The sequence below is a fragment of the Cervus elaphus genome, chromosome 4 (genome assembly GCF_910594005.1).
Source record: "Cervus elaphus chromosome 4, mCerEla1.1, whole genome shotgun sequence".
NCBI lineage: Eukaryota > Metazoa > Chordata > Mammalia > Artiodactyla > Cervidae > Cervus > Cervus elaphus.
Genome location: NC_057818.1, coordinates 59,430,463 through 59,448,861, shown reverse-complemented (window position 1 = coordinate 59,448,861; position 18,399 = coordinate 59,430,463). Strand labels below are relative to the sequence as shown.

The 18,399-nt window shown below is 50.2% G+C and overlaps 3 protein-coding genes across 6 annotated transcripts in view; all 3 read left to right on the top strand.

Moving 5' to 3' along the window:
* The window catches only part of LOC122692473 (zinc finger protein 33B-like), a gene marked incomplete at its 3' end in the record, with an annotated part of 133,956 nt that extends 118,097 nt beyond the window's left edge, over window positions 1-15,859 (top strand). Inside the window, exon 3 of the mRNA XM_043900065.1 lies at window positions 15,387-15,859. Coding sequence (XP_043756000.1) covers window positions 15,387-15,859 — 473 coding nt within the window. The remainder of the gene's footprint in view (window positions 1-15,386) is intronic.
* Window positions 1,275-5,980, top strand: LOC122692469 (sialic acid-binding Ig-like lectin 14). Of its 3 annotated transcripts, none has more exons than XM_043900058.1 (7): window positions 1,275-1,390; window positions 1,486-1,866; window positions 2,098-2,370; window positions 2,537-2,584; window positions 4,012-4,257; window positions 4,364-4,496; window positions 4,765-5,980. In XM_043900058.1, the coding sequence occupies exons 1-7, from the start codon at window positions 1,354-1,356 to the stop codon at window positions 4,778-4,780; spliced, it is 1,134 nt and encodes a 377-aa protein (XP_043755993.1). In that variant the 5' UTR covers window positions 1,275-1,353; the 3' UTR covers window positions 4,781-5,980. The 3 variants fall into 3 exon arrangements, with proteins under 3 accessions (XP_043755993.1, XP_043755992.1, XP_043755994.1); XM_043900057.1 differs by having other exon boundaries at window positions 4,361-4,496; XM_043900059.1 differs by lacking the exon at window positions 4,765-5,980 and having other exon boundaries at window positions 4,361-4,500.
* LOC122692468 (sialic acid-binding Ig-like lectin 14) lies at window positions 6,420-10,873 on the top strand. Of its 2 annotated transcripts, XM_043900055.1 has the most exons (8): window positions 6,420-6,532; window positions 7,104-7,237; window positions 7,327-7,704; window positions 7,922-8,200; window positions 8,367-8,414; window positions 9,884-10,129; window positions 10,233-10,368; window positions 10,638-10,873. In XM_043900055.1, the coding sequence occupies exons 2-8, from the start codon at window positions 7,198-7,200 to the stop codon at window positions 10,651-10,653; spliced, it is 1,143 nt and encodes a 380-aa protein (XP_043755990.1). In that variant the 5' UTR covers window positions 6,420-6,532; window positions 7,104-7,197; the 3' UTR covers window positions 10,654-10,873. The 2 variants fall into 2 exon arrangements, with proteins under 2 accessions (XP_043755990.1, XP_043755991.1); XM_043900056.1 differs by lacking the exon at window positions 6,420-6,532 and having other exon boundaries at window positions 7,088-7,237.
* Window positions 15,860-18,399: the final 2,540 nt, after the last annotated feature.

Sequence of the window (18,399 nt, the reverse complement as noted above, 5' to 3'; positions counted from 1 at the left end):
GGCAGGCTTTATTGACACTCCAAGGTGGGGCGAGCTGGTCCCTTAAATGGGATGGGGGTGGGTGGATCAGTGGGTGGGGTCAGGGGCATGGTTTAGGTGGTCTGCCCACGTCCTCGGTGGTGCCGTGTGCAGGGATCAGGCCCAGTACCCTGTTTTTGCTCCCTACACTGCAGAAGCGGCAGTTAGGTTTTGGTCTTTTTGTATCTTATTGCTCATGATTTGCACCAACTGCAGACGCGTGGAGTTATTTTTAGTCCCTTATAGTTTCTTTGTATTTTGTCCCTCTGGGAGACATTTGTCCAGGTACAAGCACTGCCATAAAGGGTCCTGGGTCCCAGTCTGTCTCAAGGGCAGGGTCTTGACCTTCCAACCTAACGATGCTTCTGTCCTCCCTGCTAGTGACCGGGTAACCCCCGAAGGTGGGTGAGGTGGGGTGTGGGGCTGGCCCCGCTCTGGTCTGTCCCCTAGACAGAGCCTGGGAGTGTGCAGAAGCTCTGTATCCCCAAAGCCTTAATTGAATGAATAAGTGCCAGTGCCAGGTTCTGTCCTAAGCATGTGACAGACATGAGCTCATTTAATCGGCATTTCTGCTAGTGTCTCTGTTTTTCAGATGCGCAAACTGAGGCACAGAGCGGCAAAGTAATTCTGGGAAAGTTGAACAGGTGGCAGGTGAAGTGGCAGATGTCTGGGTTCCCAACAGGACACTCTATGCCCTCAGCTTCCACATTCCAAACACCGGGCTGCTCAGGTCTGCTTTAACCGTCAACAGCAGGACCAGAATTTGAGCCTGCCTGGGGCTGGGGCACTGATGGGAATGGGGACCAAACTCCAAGGGGTCAGGAGGCTCCAGGCTCGCGGCGGGGACCGTATCTCAGGGGATCTAGACACACTTGTCCCTGAGATCTCAGCGTCTCTCCTGAGTTGGGGGCAGCCCTCCGTCTCCTGGATGCTCAGCCTGGGCTCCTCCCCACCCCTGATCGTGAATTTGCCTCTGGACGTCTCAGGGGCTCTGATCCCCAGGGAGCTAGCCAGGTGACCCTCCACCCCACCCCGTGTAGAAAGCGCAGTACACGGGGAAAGCGCGGGCAGAGGCGGGGCCCTGGGAGTCTCCAGCCTCATGTTTTAGGCTCACAGTTTGCGGGTGCAAATGAGAGAGATGGGGAAACGAGACTTCTCAGACAGCCCCCGCCCCCGTCTGTGGTACCCAACTTCCCCTTCTATGGCTCTTAAGAGCTCTCTCTCTCCGTCACCCTCTGGCTTCCTGCTGGGGCTTCCTCGTTCCCTCCCCACATTCGGGGCACCTCCCTCCCCAGCAGAGGGACCCGAACCGGCTCTGCGCTGGCGGATGCTGACATGGGGCCCCTGTTGCTGCTGCCCCTGCTCTGGGGGGGTGAGTGGGGGAGGGGTGGGGGAGGGGGCACGGCGGGGGGAGGGGGCACGCGTGGGGAGGGGCTGGAGCTGCCGCTGAGCCTCTGTGTCCCCCAGGGTCCCTGCAGGAGCTTCCAGGGTTCGAGCTCCGAGTGCAGGAATCCGTGACGGTGCAGGCGTGCATGGAGGTCCGCGTGTCCTGCTACTTCTCCTACCTCTGGTATCCCTGGTATCCCTCTGTGGAACCCCTCATCTACTGGTTCCGGGAAGGGGACGGCCCACACAGCGATCCTGTGGCCACCAACAACCCGAAGAGGCGAGTGAGGATGGAGACCCGGGGCCGATTCCACCTCGTCGGGGACCCCAGCAACAACGACTGCTCCCTGAGCATCAAAGGGGCCAGGCTGAGCGACTCGGGAGTCTACTACTTGCAAATGGAGAGAGGGCCTGATGTGAAATATACTTATAGAAAAAAGAAGCTGAATTTGCTGGTGACAGGTACGGCAGGGGGCCCAGGAGAGGACCCTGGGACGTGGGGACCTTCCTATTAGAACAGGAACAGGACGTAGGACCACTCCCTGCTCCAGGTCTTGGGGTTTTAGGGTTCAGGAGAGACCCAGGACTGGGGGTGAGCTGTGGCCGTGTGGCACGGGTCCCTCTGAGGGTCCCCCTTTGTGTCCTCACACCCCGGGAGCCAGGCATCTCCCTCTGTCTCCTCCTCAACCTCAGCAGAGAAACATGACATCCAGTTTGTGGAGCCTCTGGAGGCCGGTCGCCCCACACTGCTGACCTGCACCCTGTCAGTAGCCTGTGCTGGGCGACAACCTCTCCTGTTCTCCTGGGTGGGGGACGCCCTTGACGCGATGGACCCAGAGACCCTCCACTCCTCGGAGCTCACCCTCACCCCGAGGCCCCAGGACCATGGCTCCAACCTCACCTGTCAGGTGATACTCCAGGAAGCGCAGGTGACCCTGGAGAAAACTGTGTGGCTCAACGTCTCCTGTGAGTGTGGAGGGGCGGCGGGGTCCCTGGGGGCAGTGTTGACAGGAGGCGGGTGGTGTCCCCGCATCCCTTTCCAGACAAGATTGGGGCAATAAAGCCCCGTCCTCTCAGGTGGCTCCTAGGGTGGAGCACTGATGCCTCCCTGCCTCTCCCATTTTCCTTCCAGATGCTCCACAGTTGGTGATCACGAGAATATCTCAGGAAAGCTTCACAGGTAAGAAGGATGGTCTCTCCTCTGGGGCTGTGATGGGAGCAGGTCTCTGCCAGCTCAGGGCTCAGGGCTTGGAGATGAGACGGTCCCTCACTCCTCAGCCCCCAAGCTCTGAACCTGTCCTCCTCTCTCCCCAATGTCTCGCATCCATGAACTATTTTGCCTGCTCCCTTTCCTTTTATTCTGTTTAAAATTTTAGTTTTAACTGTGAGAAAACACACAGACGATCAAAGTTACCATCTTCACTACTTTTAAGGGTAGCTCTCAGTAGGGTGAGGTCCACTGACAGTCTTGTACCACCCATCCGCAGAGCTCTTCCTGATTGGCAGGACCGAAACGCCAAACCCATCAGACACAGTGTCCCCGCCCTCTCCCCCTTCAGCCCCTGGCCACCAGCTTTCCACTTTTAGTGTCTGTGATTTGGACTACTCTAGCTCCTGCTTTTTTTTAAAAAAATTTCTGTCTGTCACCACCTCCTATGATAGGAACCCTCCTTCAGCTCTGATGTCATCATGTTTCAGAGGGACTCATGTTCCCATTGCCCACAGCTCCACCCTGGACCCCATTCCAACCTCTCTTTACCTTCCTGGGTGGACTCCTCCCATCCCAAGTCTCCACTTGCGGTCGTGGCCCCATCCTGACCCACCCTGTCCTGTCCCTACTCTGTACATCCAGAGACGTTCTGCATGTTTAGCCACCTCTTGCTGATGCCTGTCAACTGCACCCTGTGCCCCCTTTAACCAGGCTGTGGTTGGACAGCCCTCTACCCATCTCCCTTTCTCACCGGCTGCACCCATGACTCAGGGACTCTGCAGAGCTTCACTGCTCAAATCACTTCCCCCTTTCCATGCCCTGGGCCCCAGGGCCAGCTGCAGTCTTGTCCTGGACCCTGGGCCACTGATCAGCCTCCTCCCTCAGCCTCCCGGCCTCCAGTCTCATCTCCAGTCCAGGCCCCACTCGGCCCCAGCAGGGTCCTGTGAGAGTCAGCGCCTGACTCCGAAACTTCCCCTCCTCACAGGCTCCTACTGCTTGCCCGTCACCTTGGAGCAAAGCCCAGCGCTCTCGGGGCTGCTGTCGGGGTCCAGCACATCTGCCCCTCCCTTCTCTCTCCCACTCTTATGATGTCTCTGTTGCTCCGGGTCCTCTCAGCCGCGACGCAGACCACGTGTCTTTCTCCCCATCTTCCAGGCTGTTTCTCTCTTGGCACATCTTCCCATGAGCTTCCCACACATTTCTCTCCCTTCTATCCTCAGATCAGCTTCCATTTCTTCTGGGAGCCTGAAAGGACCACCAGGACTGTTGGCTCATCAGCCCCAGTGAGCTCATCCTTGGTCCTTGTCTCACAGCCGTCTTTCTGCATCAGGAAGTGGGCGGACCGAGGGTGAGACAGCCCTTGGCCCCACCCACTCATGTGTGCATCTGTCACCCAGATCTGAATGGCACGTCACTGCCGGTCCTGGAGGGCCAGTTCCTGCGCCTGGTCTGTGTGGCCGACAGCAACCCCCCTGCCAGGCTGAGCTGGCTTTGGGAGGGGAAACCCCTGAGCCCCTCCCAGCGCTCAGCCCCCGGGGTCCTGGAGATACCCCGTGTGGGGGTCGGAGATGGAGGAGAAGTTACGTGCCGAGCTCAGCACCCGCTGGGCTCCCAGCAAGTTTCCTTCAGCCTCTCTGTGCAGAGTGAGTTGCAGGACAGGTGCTCGAGGCGAACAGCCGGGGCAGGTGTGTGCCTTTGGGAGGGCTGGGTCTGGGGACTGAGCTTCACCCTCTCTCCCTTCCCCAGAAGGCCCCCCTTCCTGCAGCTGTGAGACTGAGGAGCCGCAGGGCTCCTGGCCCCTGGTCGTCACCCTGATCAGAGGGGCCCTCATGGGGGCTGGTTTCCTCCTCACCTATGGCCTCACCTGGATCTACTACACCAGGTGAGCTCACCTGTCCCCCTGCGGGGAAGTCCTGGGAACGGCTCGGAGTTGTCAGCGGGGCTGGGCGGTCCTGTCCTGCCTGGAGCTAAAGTGTGTGACTCTCCAGGGGCTTCCGAGTCGGTCCAGTGGTTGAGCCTGCGAGTTTCCACTGCAGGGGGCAGGAGTTGGATCCTGGATTGTGGACTACGACCCCACATGCCATGAGGCAGAGCCCAGAATGAGTGAAATGGGTCTGACTCTCTGACCTGAGACTTTGTTGGCTCTGCAGGTGTGGCGGCCACTAGGGAGCTGGGCTGAGGGGTGTGGCCGAGCCTTGCTCCCTGTCATGACGAGATTCACCTGAGGATGCAGAGCCCAGAGGACAGATGTGGGGACATCACTGTCTGCTTCTCCCTGGAAACCCTCCAGTGAAACCCTGTGTTATTTGCATCCATGGGCTTTTATTTGTGGTAATGACCGCATGACAACAGGAAGCGTCAACTCCATTGAAAGGAGACTTTCTGACTCACCTCACTTAGTATGAGATTATCCATGTTTTTATATCAATAACTCATTGTTGGCTTTGCTATGGTTTTTGTCTTGAAAGTGGTATTTTATGTATGACTATTCCTCCAGTCATGTATGAAACCTAAAATACAATGACATTGCATTTGTTTCCATGTTTTGGCTCTTTCAACATATCGTTGATATGAATGTTGTGATGAAAATAGGAAGACTAGCAAGTTTTCCTGGTGGGTATGGAACTGCATATATTTAGTTCTAGAAGGTAGCCTCAAAGGGTTCTCTTGAGTGGTCAAGTGGATTTCCATCCCCCCCATCATATTTGAGGGTTCTGAGCTGTCTGTATCCTCAGCATCGCTTGTATTACCAGCAGGCTCTGTTTTCAGTCTTGCCTTCCACCGTGGCAGTGTCTCCATACCTTTTTATTTCCTTTATCTGTGATATTGAGCTACGTGAATATCTTCTTTGGTGAAATTCCTGTTTGAGTTTTTGCCCATTTAAAAATAAAAACTGGGCAATCTTTTTCTTACTGAGTTCTTTGTTCTGGGTATGATTTTCATTTTTAAAGTATAATTGATGTATAATGTTGTGTTCGTGTCATAGTATAGCAAAGTGATTCCATTATATATGTATATTTCTCTCAGATTCATTTCCACTATAAGTTATAACAAGATCCTGAGTAGAGTTCCTTGTGCTATACAGTTGGTCTTTGTTGGTTATCATATTTTATACACAGATGTGTGCACATGTCAATCCCAATCTCCCAATTTATCCCTCCTTCTTTTAAAAGTGTTCATTCTTTAAGAAACAAAGATGTAAACATATATCCAAATAAGTATGAAACCAATATTCGTTTGTTCTCACAACTTGTTCCTGGGAGTGTCTCAACTGTATTATGTTTATGGTCATATTTAGGAAATCCACTACAATATTGTTAAGTAATTAGCCTCCAATTAAAATAAATAAATTTTTTAAAAAGGAAATCTTCATGAAATTTGTCCCCTAAAGAACAGTAAGGTTACAGATTGTTTCTACACGTGGCTTGAGCCCTTCCCGTGGCTTTGAAAACAAGGCTGTGAGGATTGTCGTTGTTCAGATTCTCAGTCATGTCTGACTCTTGGTGACCTCATGGACTGCAGCAGGCAGGGCTTCCTGTCATTCACTATCTACTGGAGACTGCTCAAACTCACGTCCATTGAGTCGGCGATGCCATCCAACCATCTCGTCCTCTGTCTTCCCTTTCTCCTCCAGCCTTCTATCTTTCTGAGCACCAAGGTCTTTTTCAGCATCTGGGTCTTTTCCATTGAGTCGGCTCTTCACATCAGGTGGCCAAGGTATTGGAGCTTCAGCTTCAGCATCATTCCCTCCAATGACTATTCAGGGATGATTTCTTTTGGGATTGCCTGGTTGGATCTCCTTGCTGTCCAAGGGACTCTCAACAGTCTTCTCCAACGTCAGTTTGAAAGCATCAGTTCTTTTGCACTCACCCTTCTTAATGGTGAAGAAAGACTGAGGGGTCCTGAATTGTGTTTCAGGTAAGGTCTAGCCCAGGGTCCCCAATTATGGGGCAAGGGTCTCCCTTCACCCACTCCATTTTTCATGGTCTTTTGGCCCAGAGCTAGTCCCACAGACCCTGAGATCCAGGAAGACCCACAGCCCCCTGTGCCATGTTATGAAAACCCTTCAGGGCAAAAGAGCTTTTCACCTTCAGCTTTCTTGCCTGGCTTCCACCCTCCACCGCATTTGGGTCAGGAAGCTTGTTTTCTGCCCCAAGTGGAGCATATTTGAGAAAATTTTCAGTATCTTTTCCGGAAAGTCCAGTTTTTCTGCTGTAGGGTGGGTGGCTCCGAATGGATCTGATCTCATTTCTCTTTTCTCGTTGCCCTGCGGGCTGGGCGACCCACGGTGGACGCGAACATCATTGGGAAGGCGATCATGTCAGAGCCACGTGCTGGGAAGCCTCTGGGACTCTGGGGGCCCCATGATCACCCCCTGCAGTGTAGGGGGGGATGGGGAGGTGGTGGGGGGTGGGGGATGGCATGACGTTCCAGCCCCCACCCCAACCCCACAGCCTTTAGCTTCCGAGTTCCCCTTCTGTTCTGGCAGCAACTGACTTCCCGTTGGGGCTTCCTGGTTCCCACCCCGCATTCGGGGCACTACCTTCCGCGACAGAGAGACTTGGACCCCAGGGGACGCGAACATGGTGCCCCTGCTGCTCCTGCTGCCCCTGCTATGGGGGGGTGAGTGGCCGCAGGCGGGGGGGGGGGGGGGGAGGGGCGGCTCAGGTGGGGCTGGGGCTGCAGCTGCAGCTCGGCCTCCGTGTCCGCAGAATCCCTGCAGGAGAATCCAGGGTACAGGCTCCGAGTGCAGGAATCCGTGACCGTGCGGGCGGTCCTGGGCGTCCACGTGCCCTGCTCCTTCTCCTACCCCTGGAGCTCCTGGTATTCCTCTGTGGAACCCTTCATCTACTGGTTCCGGGAAGGGGACGACCCATACAGTGATCCTGTGGCCACCAACAACCCGAAGAGGCAAGTGAAGACGGAGACCCGGGGACGATTCCGCCTCGTCGGGGACCCCAGCAACAACGACTGCTCCCTGAGCATCAGAGATGCCAGGATGAGCGACGCAGGAGTCTACTACTTCCGGGTGGAGAGAGACGATGTGAAATATAGTTACAGAGATAAGAAGCTGAATTTGCAGGTGACAGGTACGGCAGGCGGCCCAGGAGAGGACCCTGGGACGTGGGGACCTTCCTGTTAGAACAGGAACAGGACGTAGGACCACTCCAGGTCTTGGGATGTGCGGGTGCAGAAGAGACCCCGGACTGGGACTGAGCTGTGGCCCTTAGCACGGGTCCCTCTGAGGGTCCCCCTCTGGGTCCCCACGCCCCATGGGGCCCAGGCATCTCCCTCTCTCTTCCTCAGCCCCACCAGAGAAACCCTACATCCAGTTTCTGGAACCTCTGGAGGCTGGTCGCCCCACAAAGCTGACCTGCACCCTGTCACTGGAATCTGATGAGGGACACCCTCTCCTGTTCTCCTGGGCGGGGGAGGCAGTTGACACCTTGGACCCAGGGACCCTCCACTCCTCGGAGCTCACCCTCACCCCGAGGCCCCAGGACCATGGCTCCAACCTCACCTGTCAGGTGACTCTCCAAGGATCTCAGGGGACCTTGGAGACAACCGTGCGGCTCAACGTCTCCTGTGAGTGTGGAGGGGCGGCGGGGTCCCTGGGGGCGGTGTTGGCAGGAGGCAGGTGGTGTAGCCACATCCCTTTCCAGACGAGATTGGGGCAATAAAGCCCCGTCCTCTCAGGTGGCTCCTAGGGTGGAGCACTGATGCCTCCCTGCCTCTCCCATTTTCCTTCCAGATGCTCCACAGTTGGTGATCACGAGAATATCTCAGGAAAGCTTCACAGGTAGGAAAGATGGTCTCTCCTCTGGGGCTGTGATGGGAGCAGGTCTCTGCCAGCTCAGGGCTCAGGGCTTGGAGATGAGACGGTCCCTCACTCCTCAGCCCCCAAGCTCTGGACCTGTCCTCCTCTTCCCCAATGTCTCGCATCCATGGACTATTACTTTTGCCTGCTCCCTTTCCTTTTATTCTGTTTAAAATTTTAGTTTTAACTGTGAGAAAACACACAGACGATCAAAGTTACCATCTTCACTATTTTTAGGGGTAGAGCCCAGCCGCGGGAAGTCCATCCAGGCAGGGTGTTGTGCAATCCATCCACACAGCCCCGTCCATGTTGCAGAATCGAAACTCGAAACCCATCAGATATGGTCTCCCCTTGCCCTACCCCTTTCAGCCCCTGGCAACCAGCATTCCACTTTTTGTCTCTGTGATTTGTATTACTGTGTACATTCTGCTCTTTGTAAAAAAATTTTTTTTTGTCTGTCCTCATCTCCTATGATCTGCGCCCTCTTTCAGCTCTGATTTCACCATCTTTGCCAGGAGCCACCCCTGTTTACTAGGCTTCCCTGGTGGCGCAGATAGTAAAAATCTACCTGAAATGCAGGAGACGCCGGATAAATGGGTTCGAACCCTGGGATGGGATGATCGGGTGCAGGAAATGGCAACCTACTCCAGTATTCTTGCCTGGAAAATTCCATGGACAGAGGAGCCTGGCAGGTTACAGATGATAGGGTTCCAAAGAGTCGGCCATGACTGAGTAACTGAGCATGCGAGGAACCACCTCTTGCTGACGCCTGTCAACTGCACCCTGTGCCCCCTTTAACCAGGCTGTGGTTGGACAGCCCTCTACCCATCTCCCTTTTTCACCAGCTGCACCCATGACTCAGGGACTCTGCAGAGCTTCACTGCTCAAATCACTTCCCCCTTTCCATGCCCTGGGCCCCAGGGCCAGCTGCAGTCTTGTCCTGGACCCTGGGCCACTGATCAGCCTCCTCCCTCAGCCTCCCGGCCTCCAGTCTCATCTCCAGTCCAGGCCACTCCGCCCCAGCAGGGTCCTGTGAGAGTCAGCGCCTGACTCCGAAGCTTCCCGTCCTCACAGGCTCCTACTGCTTGCCCGTCACCTTGGAGCAAAGCCCAGCGCTCTCGGGGCTGCTGTCAGGGTCCAGCACATCTGCCCCTCCCTTCTCTCTCCCACTCTTATGGTGTCTCTGTTGCTCTGGGTCCTCTCTGCAGCGATGCAGACACACGTGTCTTTCTCCCCACCTTCCTGGCTGTCTGTCTCTTGGCACATCTTCCTGTGAGCTTCCCACACATTTCTCTCCCTTCCATCCTCAGATCAGCTCCCATTTCTTCTGGGAGCCTGAAAGGACCACCAGGACTGTTGGCTCACGGCCGTCTTTCTGCATCAGGAAGTGGGCGGAGCGAGGGTGAGACAGCCCTTGGCTCCACCCACTCATGTGTGCATCTGTCACCCAGATCTGAATGGCACGTCACTGCCGGTCCTGGAGGGCCAGTTCCTGCGCCTGGTCTGTGTGGCCGACAGCAACCCCCCTGCCAGGCTGAGCTGGCTTTGGGAGGGGAAACCCCTGAGCCCCTCCCAGCGCTCAGCCCCCGGGGTCCTGGAGATACCCAGTGTGGGGGTCGGAGATGGAGGAGAAGTCACCTGCCAAGCACAGAACCCGCTGGGCCCCCAGCAAGTTTCCTTCAGCCTCTCTGTGCAGAGTGAGTTGCAGGACAGGTGCTGGGGGCGGGCAGCCTGGGCAGGTGTGTGCCTTTGGGAGGGCTGGGTCTGGGGACTGAACGTCACCCCCTCTCCCTTCCCCAGAAGGCCCCCCTTCCTGCAGCTGTGAGACTGAGGAGCCGCAGGGCTCCTGGCCCCTGGTCATCACCCTGATCAGAGGGGCCCTCATGGGGGCTGGCTTCCTCCTCACCTATGGGCTCACCTGGATCTACTACACCAGGTGAGCTCACCTGTCCCCCTGCGGGGAAGTCCTGGGAACGGCTTGGAGTTGTCAGTGGGGCTGGGTGGTCCTGTCCTGCCTGGAGCTAAAGTGTGTGACTCTCCAGGGGCTTCTGAGTGGGTCTAGTGGTTAAGCCTCCGGGCTTCCACTGCAGGGGGCAGGGGCTCGATCCCGGGTTGGGGAACTAAGATCCCACATGCCATGAGGCAGAGCCCAGAATGAGTGAAATGGGTCTGACTCTCTGACCTGAGACTTTGTTGGCTCTGCAGGTGTGGCGGCCACTAGGGAGCTGGGCTGAGGGGTGTGGCTGAGCCTTGCTCCCTGTCATGACGAGATTCACCTGAGGATGCAGAGCCCAGAGGACAGACGTGGGGACATCACTGTCTGCTTCTCCCTGGAAACTGTTGACTCCAAATCTGTCTCATTTCCACCCAGGGGTTTTAACCTTTTAATTTGTAGAGGTGACTGTGTGATGACACAAAGAGTAAATTCCATTGAAAAGAGACTTTTATTACTTTCATCTTCCAAGAATGCATGGTCCCTCAGTTAGGGCAGGGCCCAGGGGGAAGCACGAGGTTGTGCTTAAGAAGCAGCAGCAGGCGTGGGGAAGCCTTTCTTCGGTTTCCACGGGAGATACAAGGCTTATTGTTGTTGTTCAGCTGCTCAGTCATGTCTGACTCTTTGCAGCGCAGCATGCCAGGCTTCCATGTCCTTCATCATCTCTCAGAGCTTGCTCAAACTCTTTTTCATTGAGTTGGTGATGCCATCCAACCATGTTGTCCCCTTTTCCTTCTGCCTTCAATCTTTCCCATCATCAGGGCCTTTTCTAATGAGTTGGCTCTTGGTATTAGGTGGCCAAAGTATTGGAGTTTCAGCTTCAGCATCAGTCCTTCCAATGAATATTCAGGATTGATTTCCTTTAGGGTGGATTGGTTGGAGCTCCTTGCAGTCTAAGGGACTCTCAAGAATCTTCTCCAACACCACAGTTTAAAAGCATCAATTCTTTGGCGCTCAGCTTTCTTTATGGTCCATCTCTCACATCCATACACGACTAGTGGAAAAACCATAGCTTTGACTGTGCAGACCTTTATCAGCAAAGTAATGTCTCTGCTTTTCAATATGCTGTCTAGCTTTGGAAGGAAATATTTAATTTTAATTTAATTCATCATTTAATTTCATGGTTGCAGTCACCATCTGCAGTGATTTTGGAGCCCCACCCTCCCACAAATAAAGTCTTCACTGTTTTCTTTGTTTCCTCATCTATTTGCCATGAAGTGATGGGACTGGATGCCATGATCTTAGTTGTTTGAATGTTGAGTTTTAAGCCAGCTTTCTCACTCTCCTCTTTCACCTTCATCTAGAGGCTCTTTAGTTCCTCCTCACATTCTGCCATAAGGGTGGTGTCATCTGCATATCTACGCTATTAATATTTGTCCCAACAATCTTCATTCCAGCTTATGCTTCATCAAGCCCGGCATTTCACATAATGTACTCTGCCTATAAGTTAAATAAGCAGGGTGACAATATACAGCTTTGATATATTCCTTTCCCAATTTGGAACCAGTCTGTTGTTCCATGTCCAGTTCTAACTGTTGCTTCTTGACCTGCAAACAGATTTTATAGGAGGCAGGTAAAGTAGTCTGGTATTTTCATTTCTTTACGAATTTTCTGCAGTTTGCTGTGATCCACACAAAGGCTTTAGTGTAGTCAGTGAAGCAGAAGTAGATGTTCTGGAATTCTCTTGCTTTTTCTATGATCCAGTGGATGTTGCCAATTTGATTTCTGGTTCTCTGCCTCTTCTAAATCCAGCTTGAACATCTGGAAGTTCTTAGTTCACATACTGTTGAAACCTAGCTTGGAGAATTTTGAGCATTACTTTGCTAGCGTGTGAAATGAGTGCAATTGTGTGGTAGTTTGAGCATTCTTTGGCATTGTGCTTCTTTGGGATTGGAATGAAAACTGACCTTTTCCAGTCCTGTGCCTACTGCCGGGTTCTCCACACTTGCTGGAACATTGAGTTGAGCACTTTAACAGGTTTACCCACAGCCAATCCCTCCCATCAGGAAGCTTGCACAAGTCTCTTATCCTCATCCAGCAGAGCGCAGACAGAATGAAAACCAAAATTACAGAAAACTAACCAAACTGGTCACATGGATCACAACCTTGTCTAACTCAGTGAAACTATGAGCCATGCCATGTAGGGCCGCACAAGACAGACGGGACTTGGTGGAAAGTTCTGACAAAATGTGGTCCTCTGAAGAAGGGAATAGCAAACCACTTCAATATTCTTACCTTGAGAACCCCATGAACAATATGAAAAGACAAAAAGATAGGACACTGAAAGATGAACTCCCCAGATCAGTAGGTGCCCAATATGCTGCTGGAGAAGAGGGGAGAAATAACTCCAGAAAGAACGAAGAGATGGAGCAAAAGCAAAAGCAACACCCAGTTATGGATGTATCTGGTGATGGTCCGAGGCTGTAAAGAGTAATATTGCATGGGTACCTGGAATGTTAGTTCCATGAATCAAGGTAAATTGGAAATAGTTAAACGGGAGATGGCAAAAGTGAACATCAACATTTTAGAAATCTGTGAACTAAAATGGACTGCAATGGGCGAATTTAATTCAGGTGACCATTACATCTACTACTGTGGAAAGGAATCCCTTAGAAGAAATGGAGTAGCCTTCATAGTCAACAAAAGAGTCTGAAATGCAGAACTCAGGTGCAATCTCAAAAATGACAAAATGATGTCGTTTTGTTTCCAGGATGAACCATTCAGTATTGCAGTAATCCAAGTCTATGCCCTGACAGTAATGCTGAAGAAGCTGAAGTTGAATGGTTCTATGAAGACCTACAAGACCTTCTAGAACTAACACCATAAAAGATGCCTTTTCATCAGATGCCATTCTAGAGGGGACCGGAATGCAAAAGTAGGAAGTCAAGAGATACCCAGAGTAACTTCAAGGCAAGTTTGGCCTTGGAGTACAAAATGAAGCAGGGCAAAGGCTAACAGAGTTTTGCCAAGAGAACGCACTGGTCATAGCAAACACCCTCTTTCAAAAACAGAAGAGACCACTCTACACATGGACATCACCAGATGATCAATACTGAAATCAGATTGGTTATATTCTTTGCCTCTGAAGATGGAGAAGCTCTATACAGTCAGCAAAAACAAGACCAGGAGTTGACTGTGGCTCAGATCATGAACTCCTTATTGCCAAATTCATACTGAAATTGAAGAAAATAGGGAAAACCACTAGACCATTCAGGTATGACCTAAATCAAATCCCTTACGATTATACAGTGGAAGTGACAAATAGATTCAAGGGATTAGATTTAATACACAGAGGGCCTGAAGAACTATGGATGGAGGTTCATAACGTTGTACAGGAGGTGGTGATCAAAACCATCCCCAAGAAAAATAAATGCAAAAAAGGAAAATGGTTGTCTGAGGAGGCCTTACAAATAGCTGAGAAAAGAGGAGAAGTAAAAGGCAAAGGAGAAAAGGAAAGATATACATCTGAATACAGAGTTCCAAAGAATAGCAAGGAGAGGTAAGAAAGCCTTCATAAGTGAAGAATGCTAAGAAACAGAGGAAAACAATAGAATGGAAAAGACTAGAGATCTCTTCAAGAAAGTTAGAGATTCAAAGAGAGCATTTCATGCAAATTTGAGCACAATAAAGAACAGAAATGGCATGGACCTAACAGAAACAGAAGAGATTAAGAAGAGATGGCAAGAATACACTGAAGAACTATACAAAAAAGATCTTCATGACCCAGATAATCACGATGGTGCAGTCTATCGACTAGAGCCAGACATCTTGGAGTGCAAGGCAAGTGGGCCCTTAGGAAGCACCACTATGAACAAAGCTAGTGGAGTTAATGGAATTCCAGCTGAGCTATTTCAAATCCTAAAAGATGATGCTGTGGAAGTGCTACACTCAATATGCCAGTGAATTGGAAAACTCAGCAGTGGCCTCGGGACTAGAAAAGGTCAGTTTCCATTCCAATCCCAAAGAAGGAGGCAAGGCTGAGAGGGGAGAATTCTTTAGGATCTTCTCCTGTGAATGATTCTTTTGGCCTCTGGGTTGAAGGGGTGACCTTCAGTAGCTATTGTCTGTAGTGGGTGATTTAGGCTAAGGGAAATAGTGAGTTTGGGACTGAGGGGTGGATCAAAGGGGGTGATTGGGCATTATGGGGGTATGGATTGGTTGGTTTTCATTTGCAGGATGAGGTCTTGTTAGAGCCCTTTTCTGTTTCTAAGAATTGGCTGACCCTTGGAGGCAGTGTCCTTTATGGGCCATCAGGATTTTTAAGATGTGAAATCATCATAAGGAATAGAAAATAAAACATGGTTACTGAACACACCGCCCCCCACCTACTACTGCCTCCTCATGTTATTGAAGTCCACTCACCACCTACTACCTGCTTCTGCTCTTGGTCCTGCCTGAACCCGCCCCTCCCGCCCTGATCCTCTCCCTCCATGTCAAGCCCTACATGACCTTCTCCCTTCATGACCCAAAAGTGACCTGGTTAACACCTGAGTTACCGGTCTTCAACTTCCCTATCAATGTGGAGGTCCACATAGAGTAGAATCAGTAACACAGTTTTTCTTTCTGGTGTCAAGTCACCTACTTCTTCATTACTGGTATAAATTATCACAACATTTATAATTTAAGCATTTTATTAAGCAATATACAAATATGAAAATCAATCTTGCCATTTGGTTTTCTTGTGAGACTTTTTAAAGCAAAATAATCTCTTATTGCACCAATATTTTTGGTTGATCTGTTTCAAACATGAAGGTTTCCTGTTTATTTTTGATGCCTACCTTAAATTGAGCAAAGTTGCAGTTCTGAAGAGTACAGTTGGATGGAGGTTTATGTATATACACTATATGCAGGTCAGGAAGCAACAGTTAGAACTGGACATGGAACAACAGACTGGTTCCAAATAGGAAAACGAGTATGTCAAGGCTGCATATTGTCACCCTGCTCATTTAACTTATATGCAGAGTACATCATGAGAAATGCTGGGTTGGAAGAAACACAAGCTAGAATCAAGATTTCCAGGAGAAATATCAATAACCTCAGATATGCAGATGACACCACCCTTATGGCAGAAAGTGAAGAGGAACTAAAGAGCCTCTTGATGAAAGTGAAAGAAGAGAGTGAAAAAGTTGGCTTAAAGCTCAACATTCAGAAAACTAAGATCATGGCATCCAGTCCCTTCACTTCATGGCAAATAGATGGGGAAACAGGGGAAACAGTGGCTGACTTTATTTTTCTGGGCTCCAAAATCACTGCAGATGGTGATTTCAGCCATGAAATTAAAAGACGTTTACTCCTTGGAAGGAAATTTATGACCAACCTCGACAGCATAATAAAAAGCAGAGACATTACTTTGACAACAAAGGTCCATCTAGTCAAGGCTATGGTTTTTCCAGTGGTCATGTATGGATGTGAGAGTTGGACTGTGAAGAAAGCTGAGCACAGAAGAATTGATACTTTTGAACTGTGGTGTTGGAGAAGACTCTTGAGAGTCCCTTGGACTGCAAGGAGATCCAACCAGTCCATCCTAAAGGAGATCAGTCCTGGGTATTCATTGGAAGGACTGATGCTAAAGCTGAAACTCCAATACTTTGGCCACCTGACACAGAGAGCTGACTCATTGGAAAAGACCCTGATGCTGGGAGGGATTGGGGGCAGGAGGAGAAGGGGACGACAGAGGATGGGATGGCTGGATGGCATCTCCGACTCGATGGACATGAGTTTGAGGAAACTCTGGGAGTTGGTGATGGACAGGGAGGCGTGGCGTGCTGTGATTCATGGGGTCGCAAGGAATTGGACACGACTGAGCGACTGAACTGAACTGAACTGAACTGAACACCATGCTTATAGCACAAAGTTCAGGAAGCAGATTCTTCCCACCTCCCTCTGGTGGTCAGCTAACACTGTCAGAAAGAAGGTGGCTGGGCTGAGACTGAAAGCGGGATAAAGAGAAGGAGGTGGGCAGCTCAGATGGTGATGTGCTAAGAGGTGTGACAGCTTATAGGGTGAGGGGAGAGACACCTATATCTCCAGCTTGGCAGGAAGGTCCAGGAGCAGCAGGGACACAACAGTGTTTGAGAGAAAGCAGGTCAGATGTTTTGCAACCTTGAGTGTCAGGCTGTCATTTTTCTCTCCTGATAGATCTGTGAGCCAGACTGTGTGCTGTGTCTCAGCACTGTTTTTCAGGCTATCAGTGTTTCTACATGTATCAAGGATTTTTTGGTTTTGCTATAATTATTGCCTTTCAAATAATATTTTCTGTGGGACTACACCTCCAGTTATGTATCGAGTCTAAAATACTCTGACATTGCATTTGTTTCCCAATCTTGGCTCTTTCAAACCACTTTGATCAGAACGTTGTGATGAAAATAGGAAGGCTAGCACTTCTCTGGGCTTCCCAGGTAGCTCGGTTGGTAAAGAATCTGCCTGCAATGTTGGAGAAGCGGTTCAATTCCTAGGTTAGGAAGTTCCCCTGGAGAAGGGATAGACTACGCACTCCAGTGTTCTCAGACTTCCACAGTGACTCAGCTGGTAAAGAAAGAATCCACCTGCAATGCGAGAGACTGGGGTTTGATCCCTGTGTTGGGGAAATCCCTTGGAGGAGGGCATGGCAACTGACTTCCAGTATTCTTGCCTGGAGAATCCCCATGGACAGAGGAGCCTGGCGGGCTACAGTCCACGGGGTCGCGAAGTGTAGGACATGACTGAGGGGATAAGCACATCACAGCAGCAGAGCTCTTCTTTCCTGGTGGGGCTGGACGTGTTTCGTCCTAAGGCTGGCCCTTATTTACTTCTAGAAAGCAGCCTCCCAGAGGTCTCTTGATCAGCCAAGTGAATCTCCATCCCAGCATCATCTGTGCGGGCTCTGAGCTTTCTGCATCCTCAGCAGCACTTGTGTTACCCGCAGGCTGTTTTCAGCGCTGCTCTCCTTGTGGTAGTACCTCATTGCCCTTTTCATTTCTTTCCCCTCCGTGCAATGATGTAGAGCCATTTGAATATTTGCTTTTGTGAAATTCCTGTTTGATTTCTTGCTCATTTAATAATAAAAATTGGGCAGTCTTTTTTGGAAAAAAAATTTGAATTCTTTATTCTGTATGTGTATTTTTAAAAATTGAAGTTAATGGATTTATAATGTTGTGTCAGTTCCACAGTGTAGCAAAGTGATTCAGTTTTATATATATATAGTCTCTTCAGGTTCTTTTCCATGTATAATATATAAAACATATATATTCTTGTCAGGTTGTTTTCCATCATAGCTTACTACAAGGTGCCAAGTAATGTTCCCTGTGCTATATATTTGGTCCTTGTTGGTTATTTACTTTATATATAATAGTGCGTGCATGTTAATTCCAAACTTCTAATTTACCCTTTACAACGTGAGTCTTTTCACTTGTGACTTTCTTTCCCCCTCTTCTCTCTCTCTTCTTTGATGGGCAGAAGTCTAAAAATTATTTTATGAAAATCCTCTCATCAGTCTTTTCATTTGTATGCGGTGTGCTGGCTGTCCAATTATGGAATCTTTGCATATCTCAATACCTTTTTAAAATTAAAGTATAGATGATATATAAATGTATGTTAGTTTCAGGTGTACAACAGAATGCCCCACACAAAATATGTTACAAAATGATCACCCTGACAGGACCTAGTTACCATCTGCCAGCATATATAGTGTTAATGACTGCATTCAATTACTATAGTTTTGTAGTAGAGTTGACATCATAGAATGTCATGCCTCCAGCTTTGTTCTTCTTTCTCAAGATTGTTTTGACTATTTGAGGTCTTTGATGGCATCATAAAAATTTGAGGGTTATTTGTTCTGGCCCTGTTCAAAATGCCATGGGTATTCTAGATAAGGATCAAATTGAATCTGTATTGCAAGGCTACAATGGACATTTTCCAAATATTCATTCTTCTAATCTGTGAGCATGTATATCTTTCAATTTCTTTGTGTCTTCTTCAGTTTCTTTCATCAATGGC